At 42.0% G+C, this 25,010-nt stretch overlaps 1 protein-coding gene across 1 annotated transcript in view; it reads right to left on the bottom strand.

Moving 5' to 3' along the window:
- OXSR1 (oxidative stress responsive 1) overlaps positions 1–25,010 on the bottom strand; it is a 99,453-nt gene that overhangs the window by 17,949 nt on the left and 56,494 nt on the right. Inside the window, exons 5-7 of the mRNA XM_010006007.1 lie at positions 15,897–15,952; positions 5,558–5,667; positions 1,491–1,592 (exon numbers count right to left, since the gene is read on the bottom strand). Coding sequence (XP_010004309.1) covers positions 1,491–1,592; positions 5,558–5,667; positions 15,897–15,952 — 268 coding nt within the window. The remainder of the gene's footprint in view (positions 1–1,490; positions 1,593–5,557; positions 5,668–15,896; positions 15,953–25,010) is intronic.

The following is a 25,010-nucleotide window of genomic DNA, read 5'->3' as shown; positions in this document are numbered from 1 at the left end:
AGTTTCAATTAAGACCTAACGTCAGGTCCTGCACTTTGGCCACAACAACCCCCAGCAGCACCACAGGCTTGAAGAGCAGTGGCTGGAGAGCTGCCCAGCAGAGAGGGACCTGGGGGTGCTGACAGACAGCCAGCTGCTGCACGTGAGCCAGCAGCGTGCCCAGGTGGCCAAGAAGGCCAACACCATCCTGGCCCGCATCAGAAACAGTGTGAGTAGGAAGACCAGGGAGGTGATCCAGCCCCTCTTTGGCCTTGGTGAGGCCACACCTCAAGCCCTGTGTGCAGTTTTGGGTGCTGCAGTATAAGAAGGACCTTGAAGTGCTGCAGAGAAGGGCAGCTAGGTTGATGAGGGGTCTTGAGAACCAGCCCTATGAGAAGACCCTGAGGGAGCTGGGGCTGTTCAGCTTGGAGAAGAGGAGGCTGAGGGGAGACTTCACTGCTTTCTAAAGCTACCTGAAAGGAGTTTGTAGGGAGGTGTGCGTTGGCCTCTTCTCCCTAGTGACCAGTGATAGGACAAGAGGAAATGGGGTCAAGTTGTGCCAGGAGAGGTTCAGATTGGATATTAGGCAATATTTATTCACAGAAGGAGTGGTGAGACATTGGAACAGGCTGCCCAGGGAGGTGGTGGAGGCCCCATCCCTGGAGACGTTAAAAAAAAACAGGTAGATGTGGTGCTGAGGGAGATGGTTTAGCAGTTAGGGGTTGCAGGGTTGGACTTCGTGTTCTTCAAGGTCTTTTCCAACCTTCATGATTCTATGACTGAAACCCATACCTAACAGAATTAGAGAGTCAGATTTCTATCTACTATATGACAATGCACAATAGCAAATATGCAGTCTTTGTATTCCAAGCTACAATCCAGGCACTCAAACCACAAACAAAAGTACTGCTTGCAGTAGCTACTGCAAAATGCTACCAATAATCACAGGACAGAAGGAAGTATTAATGAGAACAGCAACATCTCGCTGCACTCCTCACTGCTCTGCCACAACCACTGATATGGTACAAACTTTAGTGGCATTTCTAAACCACTGATCTACTCAGTCCCTGCATACAGATGACACATCTTAAAATTCTGCTCTACAAGAGTTTAACCAGTATGAAGTCCTGGCATTTAAAGCAATACATGGATGTGCCTGTTCTAATGACATAGGAGCTACTGGATTCCCAAATGGCATTGTAATTGCAGGATGGAAGCCCTAGAAACATCTGCTACCTTCAGAGGCTCCGTTATTAAAACACACAACACATTACTCAAGGACAGTGACCCTGGTGAGGCTCTAGATCTAAATAAAAACTGCAGATTCAGACAATGCTGTTCAAGTGGCATATTTTTAAAAGGTGACTTCATATAAACCCCAGAACATCATGATCCCCAAGTGCAAGCTGAGAGGACAAACTCTTGAAGAAAACATGCTGGCCAAATTCTTGGAAACACACAGAGAACACACTGATCCTTTATCTTGCATAAGTATCTGGAGACCTGCTCACCTTCATCGGTGGATATTTATGGTAAGGAGCTGCCCCCGTAGCCAGTTCAATAGCTGTGATCCCAAAGCTCCAGATGTCTGCCTTGAAATCATATCCTCTGACCTGAAAAATATTAGAGTGTGTTAGCATGTGCCTCTGGCTCTCCTAAAACACAATCCTTTTCTTCAGCCTTTCTCCCTTTCCCTCAAATTTGGAAAGACCAGCACTATAGTGTTAAAGGGATGGTAAGAACTCTTTCTCTCTCCTCTCCCCCCGGCTCCTTATTCCTTCAAGGAGGTGTTTTAGAAGTCATAGTCTGATGAAAACTGTAGTTGGGGCCTGTGCAACTAGGATTGCTCTGTCATAAACCTCTTCATACATAGATGATGAAGGGGCAATGGGTTAACCCAGGGTCTGAGTTCTATGCAAAGATACAAAGACCTTACACAATGGAACCCTCATAGTTAATGGATGGACTGTTCTCCCCTTGGGACATACACCTCACTACACTTTTAGTCAACCACTTTATCAATCTGACTGCAAATATGTTCTGTCCTGAAACCTCAGTACACACCAGCTCAGTAAAAGGCCCCTCATTCCTGTCAGCAGACTAGTATTTCCCTTCACTAATTAATAGAAGCTCCTGCACTTGACATTAAACACAGACTTGTTCAGGAAAATTTACAACATTTACTTCCTCTCATGCACAGGAAAAAATATTTCATATGCCAAAGCAGTTACTTCCTCATTATCATTAGGTAATATTTTGGCACTTGCTTTCTCCACTGCAGGGGACAGACATTATGTACTAGCTTCAAGAGCAGGCACAAAAATCAAAGTGTTTTGGCTGCTTAGAATGGTTTGTACTTTCTTCTCACTAGTATATGGAAAAATGAACACTGAACCAGAGGAAAGCAAATAGGGATGTTGTGTTCAGCTAAAGTAACAGGCTTTAGGAAGATTCACCACTTACTGTGATGAAGCCAAAGATGTTTTCTCAAACTACCTTTAAGATGATGTTGAATTTTAGCAAACAAAACTCTTGTGCTATTTTTCATATAATACTACAGCTGAACTGAAATTTACTGTAACAAGAGGAGTAAGTATCTTGCACTAATTTCTTGAACTCTGTAAGCATCATTTTCATGAGTCTTAGAGGTCTGAAAGGTTTCTTGAAGTTTATGGAAACCATTATTATTAACAAATTTAAGATCATTTAACTAAATAAGCACAGATAATTGAACAGTGCAGGAAGAAATATGCTGTAAGGGTAGGTTTTTTCCCTTCACACTACTTTTAGGTTTTGAGAATAACTTTGGGACATTTCTAAGCTTTATCTTTCAGTCAGTCTTGCAGCAGATCTATACACTGTACAACTCCCCATTCCCCACCAGGATTGTAACTGTTTAGTGGGGTGGGTTTTCTTGTAATCATATCCTATAATCCTGCATGCAAATGAAAGCTATGAAGTTCAAAACTGTCTACAGCAGTTCATCTTGACATCTATCCAGTAAATATACTACTCACCACCCTGCACTTAGTTTATAGTAGTAACACTTGTTTTCCTCATCAACTTTTTTTTGCCATAAATCTCTTGAGTGAAGGTGCATTAAGAGACAATGCCAGGTGATCATCTATTAACATGCTAAGGGAACTTACAGATGCTGAAGTAAACCAGATAGAACTGGGTTGATAACACCTGCATACAGAAGGTGTTATAACCTACAGCAACCCCCCTTCGGCCTTTTTCCCGGGGTTACATATAGTGGCTCAGAGTGACACCTGCTGGCAGGCAGCACGATGATACAAATGGACATGGAAGGGATTTCACAGCAGCGTCTAAAATACCTCCTTGCCACCTCACGTTTGCAACAAGTTAGATGTGTGCAGCCTTCATGGATGGACTCCTTAGAAAATCTGCCTCCTTTGGAAACACATCTGTTGCATCAAGAATTCCCCCTTTGTCACTAAAAGCTTCTTTTGCCCTTTTTAACACCCTCCTTAAGACCTTTCCCCTCTGTTGTCCTGCAGGTTTTAGCCACCCTACCTACAGTAAGCCTGGAGCAGTACAATAAGGCCAGTCTGGTCCTGTGCAACAGGACAGGACGCAAAGGGCAGAAAGGCAAGGGACAATAACTTTGATCTGATTTTAGAAACAGACTTTTATTTTTTTAAATCAACAGAGCAAAAATCCAGAAGTATATGACAGTGAAGCAGTTCAGAAGCAAGTTTGCAGAGATGTCTCCTGACTTGGGAAGTGTGTGTTGTACTCTATGGTGTCAGACTGACACCCTGAGGCTACAGGAGTGTTCTAACTCACCAGCCCCTCAACACCACCATGGGGAGCCACTTTAAAAAGGCTAACCACTGAAAAAGCCTTTCACCAACAGCATATTTAAGTTACTCCAAAGTTATCTCAATCTTTCAAGAAGTTTTAAATTTACAAAAAAAATGCATTGAAGTTCTACTGCCATTTTAGTTGCATTTCATTTTATATATATACACACACAAGTGGGGGTCTTATTTAAGTTCCTCCTATTTTATTGTGAACAGGAAGGAAAAAAGTAAACCAGGTTACTTTAATAAAACACATTTTGTTTCCCAAAATGTTTTTGTTTCAAAGATTTTTAGAAGGAAAAAACGGAAAAAACATTTATAGCCAGTTGTACCTCTACTGGCCAAAAATCAAACCCTCAGTCCAGCCTTCTGTCAAACTGTTTTTAAGAGCATGAGGGATAACTTCCAGAATGTTGATGGCAATGAACATCAATGCAACAGACAGCTACTACAAATGGCCTGTGCCATAATTTGTGGATCTTGCTCAGAAATCTGCAGTGATATTTTACACTAAGCAAAGTTTCCAGGTGACCTTCATCAGAAATCACATACAAAAAGCTTCTATAGTTTAGACTAAAAGTAATGGAAAACAAAAAACTGATCTATCTGCACCCAATAGGAAGGATGGTATCTTTTAGCTAGCCAAAAAGGCAGACAAGGAAGGTGGAGAGGCAAGCATTCCTCAGTATTTGCAGTCTGGATACTCACAAGAAGCCAAGAGAAACTAAAAAGCTGAATAAAATCAACTACATGTTATTTAATGCAATAACACCCCTCTCAGACTGGTTTTAACTACTGAGCCCTAAGTAAAACACATTTTGTTTCCCAAAATGTTTTTGTTTCAAAGATTTTTAGAAGGAAAAAACGGAAAAAACATTTATAGCCAGTTGTACCTCTACTGGCCAAAAATCAAACCCTCAGTCCAGCCTTCTGTCAAACTGTTTTTAAGAGCATGAGGGATAACTTCCAGAATGTTGATGGCAATGAACATCAATGCAACAGACAGCTACTACAAATGGCCTGTGCCATAATTTGTGGATCTTGCTCAGAAATCTGCAGTGATATTTTACACTAAGCAAAGTTTCCAGGTGACCTTCATCAGAAATCACATACAAAAAGCTTCTATAGTTTAGACTAAAAGTAATGGAAAACAAAAAACTGATCTATCTGCACCCAATAGGAAGGATGGTATCTTTTAGCTAGCCAAAAAGGCAGACAAGGAAGGTGGAGAGGCAAGCATTCCTCAGTATTTGCAGTCTGGATACTCACAAGAAGCCAAGAGAAACTAAAAAGCTGAATAAAATCAACTACATGTTATTTAATGCAATAACACCCCTCTCTGACAGGTTGCAATTAGCTACCCCAAATTCTCTTATTTGCAGATGCAGAAGAGCATGTTACTGAGCTGTGTATGTGCAGATTTACCACGTGTGAAACTATTTATATTCTACCTCATGTTTAGGCAATAGAGAGGGGCAGGTTAATCTTCTTTATGCAACAGTTGAGCTGTCTCATCCTTACCTGAGGTGGGAGCCTGAAGAGAAGCAACAGAGCAAAAACCTACTGAACACTTAGTATTTCCCCAGTACAAGCCTGGCTGAAACAGGCAAATAAAAGAGAATCCTGTGGTTTTAACAAAGCCTGACAGGATGTCAAATTTTCATCTTAGTTTGAAGAAAAGGCAGCCACTGCTGACAACAGGGAATTCCAAGTGGAAACCAGCTAACAGAATACTAGGGAAAAAAATTCACCTGTTCCATAACTTCTGGTGCCATCCAGCAAGGTGTGCCCACAAAAGTTTTCCTGACTTTATTTCTGGTAATGTCACCACCAGTGGCCAGAAATGCACTAACGCCAAAGTCTGAAAAGAAAACAAAAGCAGATTTGATTAAGAACACATCCCAAACAAACTGAAGGGCTGTCCCCGCTTTCCCCTCATATTCCCAGCCATCTACTAAGTACTAGATCACACAGTTATGCATGAGGAGCTTCCTAATAAAGGAACAATAATCAACAGTTAGCTAAGTGGGCTGGTACATGAACAGCCTGTAGTCCACCACTCAAATTAGCAGGGACAGCAGAGCTTTCAGGGCTGGCTGGCAGAGAGGAAAATTCCACTTTCTATCACGGCCCACTGGTCACATTACAGCAGGGCTGCACTCCCCCAGCAGACCTGCTACTGTACAAACCTGCCTCTGACTGCCAGGGCTTTATTTACATTTGTATGCATACATAACAAGCAGTAATTGCACTTCAATTAGCATCCTAATAGTATTTGCAGCAATGAAGTCAAGTACACAGAAAGCTACCAGACTTTTTAAACATTTAACTATCCTAACTGCATCCTGCAGTATCTGCCCTGTGTTCTGGATGTTTTATTACCAGAACAGACTTTGCTTGGTAATCTTCCATCACTGAGATGCTTAGGGCTTTCACAGGAACTTGGATGGGTTCCTGAGGATACAGCAGCCTTACTAAATCGAGCAGCACGTGCTGCTAACTAGCCCAGAAACTGCCTTGCAGACAGGTATTCACAGCCTCACCCCTCCTTGAAACATCTTTCACAAGCTGGAGGATACTCAAGGATGCCCCAATGCACTCCCTGGTAATTGTATTAAAGTAACTAACTCCTTTTCAGAAAAACTGCTTTCAAAGATAACACTGATGTTTTATGCAATTAAGAATGACACAGAAAACAGGATCTGTGAACAGCAGCAGTGGTGTGTGCAGGGACAACAAGGGGATAAAGTATGTTTGTTCAGAGAAGAGCATTACAGAAGATTTGGCAACCAAGTCATTCAAGAGAGGATAGCAAACCTTCCTCTGGGAAAAAAAGAAAAACAAGCAAAATATATCAGGTGACAGGGAAGCTGTAAACACAAAACTGTAGAAGTATTTCTTCTCAATTTGCTCTAAACTACACTGCTTATGTACTGAATAATTAGACACCTGCAATGGGTCATTCTCCATAACTCCATTTTATCTACTGTTCTTTTTTTTAAACACAGTACAAGCAATCAAAAATCTTAAATGCTATTTTTGAGATTGATGACAGCCTTCAAAGATTGGTCTCTGAAGTTCAAGGGATATTTCACATAAAAACAGAACATTACTAACCCCAACTGGGTTGAAAACTCTTGAAACTCAGCTAACATAGGTAACTACATGTAGAGGACTTTCACTCTGAGAAGCCATGGAGTTATTTCACACCCTAAGGATGTTATCCTAACTGAGGAAGCAACAAAAGGTTCCTCTTTGCAACTTGGAAGCATGGCATCTGCAGGAGGCCAGTACCAAGCTTCCCTCTGCACCACGCCAGCAGTGCAATGAGCCCCTTCCCACCAGTCTTTCAACATTTAAGAAACACCACTGAAATTATCACCCAGAAGAATAAGATGCTGAAAGCTTCCAGCTCACTTAGGTTAGAGGCTTCCAAGGACCGGAACTTAGCACTGACTAAAGTACTGGACATGGATAACAAAGTTGACATTAAAGAAAATCACGCAGAAATCACAGGGCTAAAACAAGCACTAGCAAATGCTTGTCATTAGGGTTCAGCTTCTTCCAGATGCACTGTCCTGTTCTCTTCTCTCTTCCCAGGTTTATGTTTTCCTGCTACCCTTGACATTTTAGCACATCTAGATGGGACACTATGCCTGTCAGCAGTGAAATTTGTATTTTTCTGGAAACCCACTCTTTGCAGTTGTGATTTTGCTGACACCTTCTGTGTGTGTACCCAGCATCTCTGCTTTTCTCAAAGAACTGAATGAGCTTCCTAAAAAGTTCAGAGTAAAGCTACTTGCACTTTCCCCCTCATTACGGGAAGTCTCGCAAGACCTATTGTTCTAAACACAAGAACAATTAGAACTTCTTTTAAATAAGATAATACTAATAGAAACTTGTCCAAGTGCCATCAGCATATTATTGTGATGTGCTGTATTTGAACTCGTGTATATTATCTTACCTCAAGTTTCCATGTAGTCATTTTGAGGGTAAAGGAAATGCCATTCTGAGCAAAAGCATTCCAGCAGTAAAAACACAAGCCCTTTACACAGCACCCACAGCATTCACCACATTTCAGAAATGTGGGTTTAATCAATTCCAGCTAGAAATCATGCCCCTGTGTCTACCCTCTGAGGTCAGCAGAAAGCTTAAATGGAATTAAATAGTATTATGTTACATGGTTGATTTATTAAATGTTTTCCCAATCAATTTCCCCTAATTTCCAGTGGGCTAAATCAGGCACAACCTACCTGTGCTACCCTGCTGTAAGGAAGTACTTGGAAACCATCTTCTCAAATGTCATTTTACTAACTTTATCCAAGACCTAGATATTAAGCACGTGCCTGCTCCCAGGAAATAACAATGAAGCAATAAAACAAAATCCTATCTACAAGTTAGGGTTCAGTTCTTACTTACAAAGCAGTTGGTAGAATCCACGTCTCATTTTCTCTGCCACTATTACCTACCTTCAGAAAGGCTAAAACAGAACTAGGTTATTGCAAAGGATAATTTCCCTCTAGGAAATGCAGAAGGTCATGAAATTCCAGAGCTAAGGCAGCTCAGAAGTGTTTACATTTGTACTCTTCTTTGGCAGCTTGTGCTTTATATTGGCTCACTGCGGTGATAACTGGAAAGGACTGCACCACCAGAAGCAGGGAGAAATTGTAATGTTCGGATCCAGCCGGCAATACCAGTAACCACCACTACTCGGAATCCAACGACTGTCAAATAGCCTAAAGGAGCCCAAAGATGACAGACTTCCAGCCTGCTAGCAAGGAACAGTCTACACGGTGTCTGGATGCAAATGGTGGGATTATTTTGTTAATAATTTTTCTGAAGCAGTGTAGAAAATATTCATCTGCTGGACCCGTTTCAGCAATATAGACCAAAGACTTATTTAAAAACAACAATAATCTCCAGACTCTTGTATCAGAGCAAAACAAATCCAGAATAGAAATGACAATTCTGAGGCAGGCTCCATAGAAAACTAGGCCAATTTTGTCTTTTTAGTGTGTGAAACTAATGTGTTTCAAACCACACACCCTACAAAACACTCTACTGTGGCAATGAAGTTGAAGACTAGTGTTTGAAAAAACATAGTATTAGGCAACAATTGCTACAATTAAGGTACCCAAGTTGTCGAACTTGAGAACTATTCTGGACACTCATGAAAGGCAAAAGCTGAAAGGAAAATCTCCTCTGAGTAAGCTGCATTGCAGAAAAACAAACTCAGTCTGAACAATGCTATCAACACAAGAACCTTGTGGCAGGACCACGACAACAGGCACCGTTGCTGCTGTGCACCTCAGGAAGACACATTTCTACAGTACCATCCTTCATTTTTGTACTTACATATTTGTATTACCCAAGTCTAGAAGTCAGCCATTAAAACTCATCTCTCTTTGGTCATCTCATACTCTAACACTACCTTAATCTTAAAAAGTCTAAGTACCTACAACCTAAGGTAGGTAGAATGGAAAGATGACTGCAATAATTAGGAGCCAGGACCAGAGCCTACTGACCAAAGCCTGAAGGCTTCTACAGAGTTTGGTGGGTTTGGACCAGACCCTAAAGCAGTTCCCAACTTCAGTGGGAGCAGAACAACAGAATAAACCAATCTTGACTTCAAACCTCTCAAAGTTGTTTCTAAACTTGGGTAGCTGAGATATTATCCCTTCTGAAGCAAAACTAAAACATAATTCAGAAGACAGCACCAAGTGGTTTTTTTTCTGGTCACCTTTCTGTTCAGTTGTTCATCATCAGAAAACATTTGCAGTTGTATGTAGTGTTTTTCTGCAAATCTGACAGCTTTTAGAGCACTGAAGATGAATAATGTCTGGCAGGAAGAGAAGGAGGACAGTGGTAAATAGCAATTGTGCTGAGAACACAGCGAGTGGTGAGACACCAGTTAAAAGGAAGATTAGAGAAGAACAACAATCAAAAACTTCTTTCCTTTTAGAGACTACATGGTTATAGAGTGTTTTTTGGATGTATAAAGACACACTTGTTCTCCCAAATTCTCATTTGGAAAGGTAGATCTCTACAGTCCTATACATTGATAATCAAGTCACATGCAGAGCAGCAGCTTTATTGCATCACAAGTTTAGCCTTTTTGCAATAATGTCAAGATACATAAAAGATGCACAAAATCCCTCTGGTGAGTAAACAAGGATCACATCTAAATAAAACCAAGCCCCAACAGCTTGTTAATAAAGATATGATAATACTGCACAAAGAAACTAAAGAATTACAAAGCCCAGGCCAGGTAAAGCAAACACCCTTGCAGAGATTCACAAGTGGTTTCAACAACCAAATAGCAGAACATCTCCTTAGGAAACAAATATTTCAAGCAACATAAGGAATACGTTACTTTACACCACACTGCTCTAGTGAAAGCACCAAAACTCTCCACCAACCACCAAGAAAAATATTTTCAGCCCTTTTTTGAAAGACAGAAGAGGCTCAGAGTGTTTGTGAAATAACACTGGCTGCTCAAGTCAGCCCTGCAATTGGCACTGCTCTCCTCCAGTTAAAGCGATTTAATCTTGCCCCTTGTTAAAGCAATTTCAGCTCCCAAAGTTAGTTTCCTAAGGGAAAGTGGGGGAATGACACTGCCTGCATCATAGCTCGATGTTTATGTAGAGCTCTATTTTAGTACAATGAATTAAGAGCAGTCAGGAACACAGCGAACCGGTGACAAGCTGGCATGGATTTGTGGAAAGTTACACAAATTCAGTTACACAAGTTTTGCCTGGCCTTAACTATCCCCATTTTATAAATAGATAAAGCCAGAGGGGGTTAGGCAATTTGCCCAGTATCAATTAGCAAGTCCTGAACAACTTGGTGAAATCTCAATCTACTTCAACCGCTTGGCAACACAGCCTGCCCGGACCATGGCAGAAAGACCAGGCGCCCTGCAGGACACGTTCATAACCCCAACTGGTTTTAAAACCTGAAGATATTGTGTTATTTGCCCTACAACAGAAAAATTCCACACATGGAAGGACGTGAGCCTTTCAGCCTTTGGCTAGACCCCTGCTTCTTCACACTCAACCACCAAGGGGTGGGCAACAACATTATTTAATATCCGAGTGGATAAAATGTGGGGGGAAAAGAGTATTTATTCTGCTCTTGGCCTCAGTATGCTGCTGAAATCATGCCATAGTTGGAGTGTGGTTCACACCATGTGAGTCTCGTGCACCCTGGGAGAGCTTCCCACAACCTCTCCCATCCCTTCCTAGTCAAATTCTCATTTGATTTCACAATAATTTATAGGGCCTGCACAGTTAAATAAACTGAAGAATATTGAGCCTCGCTTACTGTGAGAATTCTCCTGGTTTATGCAGCAATATTGGTGTTGATGCAGTTTATGTTGACAAAGAGTGTTTTTACCCTTGCAGCTTTTAGACTCCAGGGAGCCAATAAATGCCAGGGCAAAGAGGTTTTATGCCTCTATTTTAGTACAATGAATTAAGAGCAGTCAGGAACACAGCGAACCGGTGACAAGCTGGCATGGATTTGTGGAAAGTTACACAAATTCAGTTACACAAGTTTTGCCTGGCCTTAACTATCCCCATTTTATAAATAGATAAAGCCAGAGGGGGTTAGGCAATTTGCCCAGTATCAATTAGCAAGTCCTGAACAACTTGGTGAAATCTCAATCTACTTCAACCGCTTGGCAACACAGCCTGCCCGGACCATGGCAGAAAGACCAGGCGCCCTGCAGGACACGTTCATAACCCCAACTGGTTTTAAAACCTGAAGATATTGTGTTATTTGCCCTACAACAGAAAAATTCCACACATGGAAGGACGTGAGCCTTTCAGCCTTTGGCTAGACCCCTGCTTCTTCACACTCAACCACCAAGGGGTGGGCAACAACATTATTTAATATCCGAGTGGATAAAATGTGGGGGGAAAAGAGTATTTATTCTGCTCTTGGCCTCAGTATGCTGCTGAAATCATGCCATAGTTGGAGTGTGGTTCACACCATGTGAGTCTCGTGCACCCTGGGAGAGCTTCCCACAACCTCTCCCATCCCTTCCTAGTCAAATTCTCATTTGATTTCACAATAATTTATAGGGCCTGCACAGTTAAATAAACTGAAGAATATTGAGCCTCGCTTACTGTGAGAATTCTCCTGGTTTATGCAGCAATATTGGTGTTGATGCAGTTTATGTTGACAAAGAGTGTTTTTACCCTTGCAGCTTTTAGACTCCAGGGAGCCAATAAATGCCAGGGCAAAAAGGTTTTATGCCTGAATAAAAAAAAAAAAAAAAAAAAATACAATAATTGCCATGGAGAGGCAGGAATACAAAAGAATGCAGCTATCTCAATTTACATTGCAACCGCCATCAGCACAGCCCAGAACAATGGTATCTGGGAAAGGGTCCTGCTCTCTCCAGAAGATAAATTAATTCAACGTGCAGGACAACACTTCAAACTGAGAAAGTGATACTCTGAATTGTAACAGGCTCCAAAAACTTGGGACAGAGCCACAAGTCCAAGCCTTGGAAAGGGGGAGGGGGTGGGAATTATGTTAGGATAGAAGCAAAGAGCCTCAGTTCAGGACTCGCTGCTCAGCTGGATCTGTTAAAGGCAGTTTTATGCCTTGGTTCAGTGGATGCACACTTTGAAAGCAAAAGGAGCTATGGAGTTAAAAAGAGAGCCATGGGTAAAAATACCAAATCCCAGGACTTGGGGAGGAGTCTGAAGCTGGACATTTGTACAGGCCAGAGGAATTTTTAGAATTCTTACTTCCAGCAAATGCCCCCTAGATCACAGATTTCTCCTCCCTCATTTTACCAGTGCCCATCTCAGCTCAAAATCTTCCCACAGCAGCTTTCACATCTGCTGCATACCCAATTTGGAGTTACTAACAGAACCTGAGAAATGCTGGATTCACCTTCATCAAGTTGCTTTCCTGTTCAGCCTTAACAGAACTCCACAGCCCAAATTAATGGAATTAATTAGAACTGTCAAATCCTGCAGCAAAATCACTGCCACAAATTCTGCACAGTGCAAGTTTCCCAAGTAATCAAATTCCCTGACATGCTGAGGAGGTACAGCCTGGCAGTGGGGTTTCCTCCACCACAGGGTCAAGCATATTTTTTTTTCCTAAACCTTGAAAGCAGCTTTGTTTTTCTCTCCAAGGATTTCCAGGTTGAAATTTACATTCCTTACAGTTACAACGAAGATTTACATTTCTTCTGAGACAAGAAACACGAATTGTGTCAAGCAGTAGGAAGCCCACAAGAACAGGAGGTCACATAAGCCAAACATTGAGCAAGACCTTCTTAAAAACTGTTCACAGACAGTTTTGATAGAGGGATGACAAAAGGGAAAGAAGTCATTACAAAAGAATTGAAGTCATTCTGTCCTGCTACATTATTTGCATTTTTTATGTACAGTAAACCAGCTTCTTCAAGGGAGGTGCCCCATTCTGTCTAATGAACCCTCAGGCTCCATTCCACAGTTGATCAACCTTTTTTTTTTGTCCCTTGTGGTGTAACTTTCCAGCGAAACTTAAACACTTTGTTTCATGGGAACCTAGTGACATCACCTAGCTGATAATTGAAGCACTCAGCGGTCAACAGATTTATTCATAATATGCATTAATATTATTGTCAAAAAGACAAGTGCTTTGATCTCGCTGAAACAAAACTCACTTTATTGGCATTGGGTTCTTTCCAACATTTTTTCCCTCCTCAAAAAAAATCACAAGAAATGTTGCTATATCATCCTGGGTCAGGAGGAAAGGAAGCTTAAGTGTCAGAAATTCCCACAGAAACAAAATCTCATGTTATGACCAGGTCAGGCTCTTGTCTAGTATTCAGTCATTAATTTATTTTTCTTTCTTTCAAGTCATCAGCTGCCTTCACAGAAAGGAGCTTCCTGTCCCTGTGGTGAACTTACTGACCTTGGGTAAGTTTAGTGGCTCTGCTGTCCCTCAGAGGTTACAGCATTAGTCTTGCTGCATGTTCAAAGAACGAATTTGTAAAGGGGGAACTTTGCACATCTCACAATGCTGCTTTCACAAGATATGCAGAGATGGATTTCATCACTTAAATGTTGCACATACAAACCACTAGGAGACAGTTCAGTCCAGGGGAACATGCAGAAATCACAGACAAATCCTCTACAAGTTGTATAAGTACGACTAGTCAACCTTAAAATTACTTATCAGATAAAAATTACTCAGTAGGATTATTTTTCCTTGTATGTATTAACAGGTACCTACCACCACTAAGCCTTAAGAAAGAAAGCCAAGTCCTTCCACTCTTGTGAAAGAGAAACAGAAGCAGGTTTCTGCTAGGCTGGCAGAAATACTTGGAACAACAGTGCATTGCTCTAATGCAACAGCTATTTGCAGCTTCTCCCAGAACATAATTTAAAGCCCTGTACAATTACAAATCCAAAATGTTGCATCTTGGCCCCGTTGTTGAAAAACTTTAGGATTTCACTCTATGAAGTTTGATCTTTTTAGCATTCTAGAAGCCACTGCCAACCTTCCATCAGCTGCCACATGGGATGAATTACTTACAATCCATCAGAAATGTAACAGCAGGCACTAAGAGCACTGGCAGACAAAACGGAAAACAAAACAACTTCAGGTTTTAAACAGGAGTCTTGTATTTTAGGTGTTATGTCTTGTAAAATGGCTTATAGCCTTCTGCAAAGGGAGAAGATCTGCCTAAAAAAACCTGTGCATTGCACTGTGCTCTGCCTCCTGGGAGAAAATCTACACCTCATTCCAAGATGCAAATCCAGGCACACATAAACCAAAGGTCCATACCCCTCAGTGCTACCCAATGCAACAGACACTTCTGCCTGACAGGACAGCCACAAAGATGCAAAGCCCTGTCCCTCAACCCTCAGCACACTGGCTTGGCTCACTAAAAGGCACTAAAAAAGAAACCTCATCAAACAAACAGATATGGCTTTTTCCAGTTAAATATGGGCCTGACAAAGAAACACCTAGAAGGACTTTTGCTAAGATGGTAGGAGCAGATGCAAGCTCTGCCTTCCAGCTAAGAGATCGTGCCTTTCCAGCCCTTATGCCACAGATTCATAGGAACAGTTCAGAGGGAAAGCACACTCAGAGAGTAACCACACTCAGGAGAGAAAAATGGCACACAGGGAAGAGGAAAAGCAAAGTGTCACAGGTTCCAAATGTGCTCTCCAAAAATCTTGTCTTATTTAAGTCTAAAATACTATTTTTGATTTCTGGAAAGAACAGTTATGTCTATAAGAACATGTATAGAAGACCAGTAGTGTTTGTGGGTTGTTTTGTTTTTTCCCCCCAAACACCACACAACACCCATTTCCACAAATGATCTATGCACACCAAAGGCTGTTTCTAACACACCTGTGTTGATGTAGCCCATGTCAGCAGTGACTACAACAAACATCTCCAGGCACATCTGTATTAGCTAAAGCAACTGTCTTACCAGTCTTCCCTACCTTGTAACTTAGCTTTCACAACTGCTTCCAAGATTTCCAGTTCATCCCAGTTTGGGCTGGGCTAGGACAGTCAGTTGCACTCTGCCATTTGGTTCAACTGATGTGGACTAGGGAGCATCCACATGAGCAGTTTGACCAGGAAATCTTTGGTTAAGGCCAAGTTGCAAGTGACTTCCACCATCAGACAGACCAATTTCCTTCCAATAAATCTACCTACTCTTCACAGCAGTCGTTCTGAAAGCCACCTTCACCATCACTGATAAAACACTGTGGTCTGTGCAGTCCCCTTCCCAGCCTGTGAACTTGCTGGTTTTAAAATCTGAACAGCTTATGCCAAGAATTTTATCTAATCTACTGCTTCTAAGGTCTTATCAGTCAAAGGATTTATTCACACTGATTGTTACTACTCCAAAGAACGGTTATTTTAAGATAACAAGATGTAATAAAATCCACTGCCTTTTTGGTGGTTTGTTTATTGTTGTGTTTTCTGCTGCTATTTGTTTTGTTTAAGAACTGTTGGGCTTCCTGAAGCTAACAGTTTTATGTAGGTTTCTCCCTGATCATTAAACCATCTATTTGGATACAGTTAACCCTGAAGTTAATCCAAAGCTACCAGGAAAGTTACCTGCAATTTGCACTGAGCCATCTTCTCCAAGAAGAATATTTCCTGCTTTCACATCCCTGCAGAAAAATAAAGCAACAATAAGTGGAAGTCATTAAATCTTTCCTTCAACCAACAAAAATACATGAAACATTACTTCTTATATTTTGTTTTCTTGCATTAGCACTTTCTGCTTCAAATCCTGCAGAAACAGTAGGGACTTAACACCAATTGGAACTTCAGGAGACAGACACTAAGTGGTATTTGTAGGATTTATAGCTACTTGCATTTTAAATAATATGCACCAAAAAATACTTGAAAACTTATTAGAAGGTACCCTCAAATATACAAGAAGTGTGGTCTGTCCCAGCTTGTTTAGTTAGCTAAAAATGTGAAACAGAATCTAGCACTGATCTGATACTCATGTATCCTTTTGATTTTACTACCCCTGAATGAATCCTGCTCTTTCCCAGCCCCAAGTCTCACTGCTTTCCAGCCCTGGAGGAGTTCACATGCTTCCTCGGGAAGCCAGTTTAGCCCCATACACTGGGGAAAATCCAGACAGAAGAAAAACTTTGTTTGCTCATGGCTTAATGAGCTGAACCACATTACCAAGGGTCAGATGAGCAGAGCTGGTACAACAGAGACAGTGAGAACGGGCAAGTGGGGTCATTCAACTGTCCTGTGAAGTCTCAACTTTTTCACTAAAGTCTCCATGATTTATTTTTTTTTTACTGAAATCAACAAACACACAAGAACATCCAGCACATGCTGTGAAAATTACTGTATTATCCTCTTTCTACCCAAAAAAAGTGCTGGTTTGTTAGGTAAACAGCAGCACTTCCCCATCTTGAGGCAAATGATGCTTCCACTCCAAATTTGGTTTCAAGTTTCACAGCTTTTGCAGGCTGCTCCCCACACAAAACCAGGAGAAGCACTTTTGTAGTTGACATCCATGTTCCTGAGCATGGCTGCTAAGTATGGACTGGTTAGAGAACCATGCAGACCCAGAGCCCATGCAGGTCCTGCCTCAAGAAGGGCTATAAACAATGCAATTGCCTGGGGAACAAAAAAGTCAAAAAAGTCAAAAGCTATTTTTTTCCTCTCCTCCCTTGTGCATCATTGTCCTGGTTTGAGCCAGGATTAAGCATGAGAACAGAACTGGCATGAGAGCTCTGGTCAGGCCTTGGAAATCTCCTCCTTCCTGGCTTTGCTCTTCTGAAGAAGAGTCTGGGCTGCTGCCAGTTCCATGCCAGGATAATTTTAAACACACCCTCTCTGGCATTAGCAGTTGTTAGATGGTTCCCAATACCCACTCTAGGACATTGGCATGGCAAGGCTTTTCCCAGCACACAGCAGAACTACAGTGAACTAGGACTGTCCATATGACAGTGCTAGTAAATATTACTTCAGCATGTGCAGCTCACAGAACCCCCAAAGCAGACCCTGCCCAGCAATGAGGTGCCAGGGAAATTTTTAAGCAGAACTAAGGATGAAGCCACAATCCTCATGCACTGCAGAGTCCAAAAAAAAACCCAGGCAGATTTCACTGATGTAGCAACAGCAGCCAGAAAGCATTCAATACCACCAGAGCATCCTACCACAGCACAGCAAGCTGACAGGCTTGGAATGCAAAAAGTGGTGAAACAAGCACTTGGATTGAATTGCACAGGAAAAAAGAGCCAAAGGACTCCAGCCCCTTGGCCCCCTCCAATGCAGAGGCTTGTTTTCTTTTGAACTTCAGCTTGGAATCATTCAAATTTACATATTTTCTTGTTGGAAACAAAAGTCAGGAAACACGGTGCTTCAAGCTAGTTCAAGGAATTACAAGTTGCTGCTACAAGAAATCCAGGATACCAACAACAGCCACTGCCAAATATCCAAGTCAAGCTGCAGAATTAAAATCACCATTTGATGTGGCATTTCCGCCTGGTGACCAACCCTCTGAGAAGGCCATTACTCACCCCAGCCTGGTTTACTCCACCCCAGAGCAGCAAAATGGATTGACAGGAAGCTGCCTGGGGACACCAACTCCATTTCAGAGGTTCTGTACCACAGAGGCAACTTCCACCTTCCCCATTCCTCACCCCAGTGTATTAGCATCGTGTCACCCCTGCAACAGCATGGGGTGACCACTGAGCAGCAGTGGGTGAACACAGATCCTTTTCTTTAGCAGATACTGGGGTCACCAGCAGTGCCTTCAAATTAGGCCCTCCTTTAAAACCATCTTTAAAGTGAATTATTTGCATTTAAAACAATGGGCAGGGGAGAGGAGAACAGTGCCTTCCTGTTTATTCTCATCAGATGATGCTTATAAACTCACAAGCTGAATGGTGAGAAGTTTGTTACTCCAGGATATAGTTATTGCCAAGTACAACAATTTGAAGGTACTTCTATTAATGTGGTAATGACCATATCCCTGGGCTGATCCACTTAGAATAAATGGTGTGCCTCTGGCATAACTACCATACTGGAAACAGGAAGCAGCTTTAGGCTGTCATGTAAACAGTAATTATAGCACATTTTACAAGAAGTTACAGAAGGCTGGAGTAAACTCTTTCTTACCAGTAGCTTAACAAATGCTACTGGAGTTCAGGACATACCTGCTCTGCAGCTGCCATCTTCTGCTCTTCTAAAGCCTCCAAGGGCCCTTCCACAAAATAATTATTTGTTTTCTATTTATCTCATACTTCACAACCTGAATGGGAAGAGGGGTTTGGACTCACTACAGTGCAAAGCTGGATTCTCCACAACAACCTTGAAAGGTTTCAAAGCTGGGCAGTAAACCCTTCCCCATCTGCATTCCAAACTGGTTTAGCTTCCCTGCATAACCAAAAGGCTAATGTACCAGTCACATCACCTCAAAGCCTCCAGGTTAGGGTTGGGCCATAAGCATTAGGTGATATAACCAAAACCAATCCCCAGTCCAAGAGAATTACCATCAAATATCCAACTACAGGAAACTGGGGAGCACAGGAAGGCAGTGAGATGATTCAGAGGGAAGGAAAACTACAAGAACTCAGTTCTAAAGGCTTATCCCCACTATACGAAGCTACGTAAGTCCTTTGAATCCTGGTAAGTGATCAGATCTGCCCTCACTCGTAGTCCTCAATCCTTGGCACCTCCATATACTGGTAATGACACCAAAGGAAAAAGTAAGACTTACTGGTCCATAATGGAGAGCCGCATTATCAATAACCAGCTGCAACTCTGCAACCCTGGCACATGCAATAAGACTTCATATTACAGACTTCAAAGAACTGGCACTTCCAAGAAACACAATGAAACATGCTAAGCTACTGGGTTTCTAAACAAGCTCCTTAATATTGTTTGGAAATCAAATAGGACTCACTTGGCTTCTGTTCCAAAGTATGCATTGGGAAAAATAGCTAGGACAATTTAAGGGCACGGCAACCATGATACAAGTGACCTGAGCAAAAAGTGGCATCCCAGGATTCCTGTAGCCCAGAACTGAGAAGAAAACTGTCACATGAAGAGGGAAATGGAGTTAAGGTCTGCTTATTATGTTGTTGCTTCCAACCTGCTCAGATGTGCCTTTCGGATGCAATGCTGGCTGTCAGCACAGCCATGAGTCATCTGCCCATTAGATGCAATTTACATCAACTGGAACAATAAATTTTCATGGACTGAACTCTATAGCACATAATTTGGCATGAGGAAGCAGTGGTTAGTCCTGCCAACTTTCATTTTTAAAAAGAGAGGGTGCAAGATACAAGAATTACTATTTTCCATTAATGGTAATGAGCAACCCAAAATATTTATACTGAATGCAACTGATTGCTGGAGTTTGCGTTGTTCTGAGTAATTTGCAAAATACTCCCAGGACAATATCTCTACATACAGTTAAACATGAAATTTGTGACATTATACACCAAATAAGCACTATTCCCCTGAGCACTGTTCTTCTTTCATTTATGTGCTGATACCTATGTCACTTCTCCCCTTTGCCTTAAAAGCCAAGATATAAAAGCTTTACCACTTGAGACAGAGCTGCAAAATGGAAACTAGCCTTGGAACATGCTACCAGAGTAGTATTTTTACTGTCTCAAATGTCAGCATGTTCAGTACAATGGAGGAGAAGACATTCAAGACAACTGTATTAGAAGTGCTGTACATTAGCATGCTCCCTGTTTCTGCTCAGAAAAGCCCCAGGTACTAAAGTTCTCATGCCTTAAGTCCCAAACTCGCAGGCAAGATGCAATTACTGTCTGTTACGGTGTTGTGCTTAACTCTGCAGAGTTGGACTCAGGAACATCCCTCAAAGCTCGAAGGTCTTCCAACAGCTGAGGGCTGGCAAAGCAGCTCTCCTACTCCTCTCTCCAGCCTCCCTGCTGAGGCAGGCATAAGCAGGGGGAAAAGAGAGCCAAGTCCACAGCTTGCTTGAGCCCTGCTCATCCACAGCCCTCTCAGCAGGTCCTTGTGGCCACTGGCAGCTGGGACCAGTGGTAGCAGCCAGGCTGCTATAAACTACAGCAGGGGACCAGCCCAGCGATGTGCTTTATTGCTCAGGATCAGGGAAGCACAGCGACTGCTTCTGCCCTCTTCTGAGCTGCTCTGCCAGCTGCTGGGCCAGGGTGAAAGATCAGGGCCTCAAAGCAGGAGCTAAATGCCAGCAGCACAAAGCAGCTGATGATTTACTCCACTTCTCCAAGGAGAGAGGCATTTTTAAAGGTGAAGGCATTTTTAAAGCTCCAGCTTCATGGGGGCTAGGAGGCTAGGAATATTTAAGGGCTTTTTAACAGTCATTTTAATGTCTAGAAAAAGTTAGATGAATAATCCAGTGTTTTAAAGAGTTCTTTTTGGTTCTTTTAAGCAGTATGAAGTAAGACTGAAAGGCAGAAGTGATTGATAGACTGTGGCTTTGCAGAGGGGTGTGCAGACAAAGCCTACTGGAAGGAACTGTCAGCTTCCAACACGACAAGCTGTTCAAGTACATCAACTATTTGTCGTCACTGTGCCCTAGCCTCAACATCCAGGCAGATCACAGCCCAGTGAAGAAACCTCTTGGGAGAATTAACTGCATCCAGTCTCCTGACATGGGCAAACAGAAACCCCAGTAAGTCTACATGATACATTAATCTCCTGTTGTACTTTAGCTAAAAACATAAAACACATTTCAGAGGATCCACAATGCACTTAGTAGGCAAAAATCCTCCTGATTTTTTTGCCCTCCACTGCTGCAGAAGTGAACTGCTGCTTCAAGCAGTGTTTGGGGTCCAAGAAACCATGACTCAGAAGTCTGATTCATCTTAGGTTAAGCTGCTGTGTCAACTCAAATGAGGGCAGGCTCACCAAAAAGAGCTGCAGGAGATCCTCCCAAAATCCACTCTGTCATCTTAGTTATCTGAGTAACTCCAGAGGTTGTTAAGATGCTGAGGCAGTAAAGAAAGAGCTGAAAACCTTGGGCTAACTCAGTGTGAGTCCTAGCGTGAAGTGAGACAGAAAGTGGCATGTCACATCACTGACTTCCTTCCTGTCACATGGTCCCTGTTATCACATCTGCAACTTTCCTTTATTTCAGCAAATTACAACCAGCTTACAATTTTTGTTCCTGTGCCAATTTTGCCTTTGATGTTTTTGGTCTCCCATTAGTTCCTTCTCTTCGCATATGTTTACAAGCCTAAAGACAGGTAAAGGGAGATGCCATTCAATGACAGATCATGTCTGCCTCGGCCTTCACCTCCCACCTATCACCATGCCTCCAGCCCAGCATCAGTGCTCAAGTAACCTCAAATGCACATCAGTGTTGGGGAAGTCAGCTCTTTGAGGCAGAAAATAAAATGTTACAAAATACTAGACTTACCCTACCTCCCAGCATGGAGAGAATCTAATCATACCAACACTCACAACCCTGCTTCTTCCTCCCACAACAGGGGCTGTTGCTTCATATATTCACCTCATCACTGCTGTAGTATCAACTTCTGGCAAGGAGAATTTGCCAAGCAGCTAAAGCTCCTAACAGGTTCAGCATCCAATGCAAGAGAGAAGCTACGTCTCTTAACCTCATATAAGGCTTTTTAAAGTTTCCCCTATTCAAAACTTCAGTTTTTACTCTCATACCCCCCATAAGGAAAGGGCTCTGCCCATCAGGCTTTATTTTAAAGTTTTCATACCACTAAACAGCAGCTAAAAATGTACCAGGGCTTCTTCCACTAATTCATCTATTCAAGCCTTCCATTTCCTGATCCTGCTTCCTAAGGATTGGAATGGGGACAAGGTACAAAGCTCCTTTAACAGCTGCTGCAGGAAAAACACAGAGCAAGCTCTGGAGTCACAAGGCCTGTTTCCTACCCATGGAGGCCCAGGTATTTCTGGGAGGCCCTGCCTTGGTCACTAGTAAAAAGAAAAGAGTCAAGTTATAACATGGCCTTATTTCAATATTTCATGTCAAATGACTTAACATGCAAGGACGTGGAGATGCTTCATGTGGCAATGCTAGTGATGCACACCACCCATGCTGCAGTATCTCTTGCATGCTAAAGCATGTTCATAATGTGCTCAGAAACAGGAATTTTTCCAAAACTACCACATGCAGATAGCCCCAGTTTGAGTAAAAGATGGAGCAGGTAGGAGAAGAAACTGGAAAGCCCACATCTCCCTGCCATGATGGAGAGATGAAAGTTCATTGCAGGTAACACACAGTCAAACTTGGATCAAATTGGGCAAAAAACTTGTATATAGGATTGCTCAGAAAGACCTCAATTTCCAAGAGGCAATAAGCACCCCTGTTCTGGAGAAGAGTTACGCATATCTATACACACAAGGTCCAAGGCATTCCCCTATGCAGCCAAGAGCCGTCCATATCTACAAAGCCATCCACAGCTCTCATTCAACTGTGTTTGCAACATGACACAGGAGAAATTCAAGACAACTGGGGCTCAAGAGAGACTTGCCAGCTCCACTTCCTTCTCCAAAACCTATGACAGTTTTAAGCATGGCCAGCATATGAAGAGGAAAGATCTCCTTGTTTCCTACAAGCTAGTGCTACAAAATGGAGAAAGCAGTTATAAAATTAGTTGTCTGTACAATGACAACAGAACTCTCAGTACTCCCTTGGTGATGCTTTCCAGGCTGCCATAAAATTATAGATATCTCTGTGGCAGTTCCCTATATGCTACCCTAATTGTATGAGAACTTTGTTCCACTTTTGGTTTGGGAAATATTAAGCTTTACTTTTAAAGTTTTATGAGAATTCTGCAAGACAGAATATAATTCAGTTAGTAAACATGCAAAAATAATTGGATGCAGCCTTGCAAAATTTTCAAGTGTGTTAATATTTTACCACACAAATTTAGTAAATTACCTTTTTCTCATGCTTTAGCCTAAGATATTAACGAAAAGACTGCTGTGGTCTGAGCAAATGTTTAAGGCATCTCCACATGTGCTGCTTTTAGAATATATGGAGCTTAGAAAATCTGCGTTATAGCAGGAGACAGTATTCAAAGCCATTTTCATGGAGTTGGTTATTCAGTTGATACGTTGCGGTAGAAAGGATCAACAAGTAATGATTTTAACAAAATTACTGCTGGAGAGATGCTGCAAAAACCTGTACTGGGTGATCTAGTCCCAGTAATCTATACTTGATAAAAGCAGTGACATGAGAAGGATGTCATGAACAGATTGGGTCAATGTACATGTGACTGGTTAAGAGAGTCTGTTACCTTTTCACCTGATACAATTAATGCTTCAGACAGTGAAGATTATTCCCCTGGAAACACATCAAATCCAAATACTCCTGATGACTCAAGAATTGCTAGAAACCATATTAGTTGAGTGCGCAACTCAGTTGTGAATCACTGACCAAAATCTGTCATTGCTGTTGAAACTTTCAGAGATCACCTCGACCTGCATCTCCTGTTCTTAGTTCTCAGCTCTGTAACCAAGGGAGAAGAAAACCCTAAAAACTCACCTCCCTTTTAATGCAGTGCATAGTATTGACACAAAAAGTTGTTTTTTCCTTGGACTAAATTGAAGTTACTTGGAGTAATGGCAGGACACCCAGTGATAAAGCCCAGGAACAGACACCTGAATGCAACAGTCATACACAGCTAACACACAGAGCTGCTAACACACAGACCCCTGAGGGTTGGGGCACTGACACTAGCCTGGAGCCCCTGCAGGGCCCCCTGTGCTTCATCTGCAGTGATATTTACCATCAGAGTTTTAATTGCCAGGTTTTCAGGTTTTCAGGTTTCAGGGCAGAGATTGTGTCTTGATCCTCTCTGAGGAAAACTGTCTCCACAGAAGCTATTGTTTCTGGCTTTCTGAAGATCTGGGATTTACATCTGGTTCATGTTTTCTCTCTGCAACCACAAGGGAACTTTTATTTTTAAAAACAATTCATTTCTGCATGATGCAGTGGAAGAAACAGTCACCAGGAGAACATGCTGGTTCTCCAAGCACCACAACACATCCCAGTCTGACTGCTGTGTACAGAGTGGGAATGTGAGGGTCCTTGTGCCCTTGACACTACGCAGCAAGGTGTATATTTGGGGGAACAAACTGCTCAGTACAATCTAGAGTAACATCTTCCTTCCCACCAAGACAGCCAATAACCTTTCTATTGTTCTGGCTACTGAACTATTTACAAATAAAAGCTTTAAAATTTATATTAACTACCTCTAAGGGTTATTTCTGCCCATCCCATACTATAAGGGAGAAAACAATAAAATACGCTCTCTGAATATAAAATTCCACTTTTCACAGCTGAGCAACACCTAGATTTCAAATTAATAGTGTCCTGACTTAAAATCAAACTGACAATTAGAGGTGGAAGGCTCCACATCCCATTATCCATCCCTCAAGCCTCCCCTACCAAACTTCAGTTTGAAAACAATCCCCAAAGCAAGATGACAGCACCATGGAGTAGAGGGCTGTGAAATTACCCTACAGTATTGCTACAGAAACAAAAAAAAATACAGTATTTCAGTGATCAAAACAATCAGAGGCATACTGGAATCCAGTTTAACCACAATACCTGCCAGCATGACTATCAATTCATTAATCAGCTACATGAAAATTAAGCTTAAATCCTGTAGGACTGCTGAGTTCTGCCAAAATACATCCATCAGCTCCTTCATCCTAAAGCTGAAACTCACTACTAGAGGACAACCCCCC

The sequence above is a fragment of the Chaetura pelagica genome, unplaced genomic scaffold, assembly GCF_000747805.2.
Source record: "Chaetura pelagica isolate M959 unplaced genomic scaffold, ChaPel_1.0 scaffold199, whole genome shotgun sequence".
In the NCBI taxonomy this organism is placed as follows: Eukaryota; Metazoa; Chordata; class Aves; order Apodiformes; family Apodidae; genus Chaetura; species Chaetura pelagica.
This window is presented reverse-complemented; position numbering and strand designations above follow the sequence as displayed.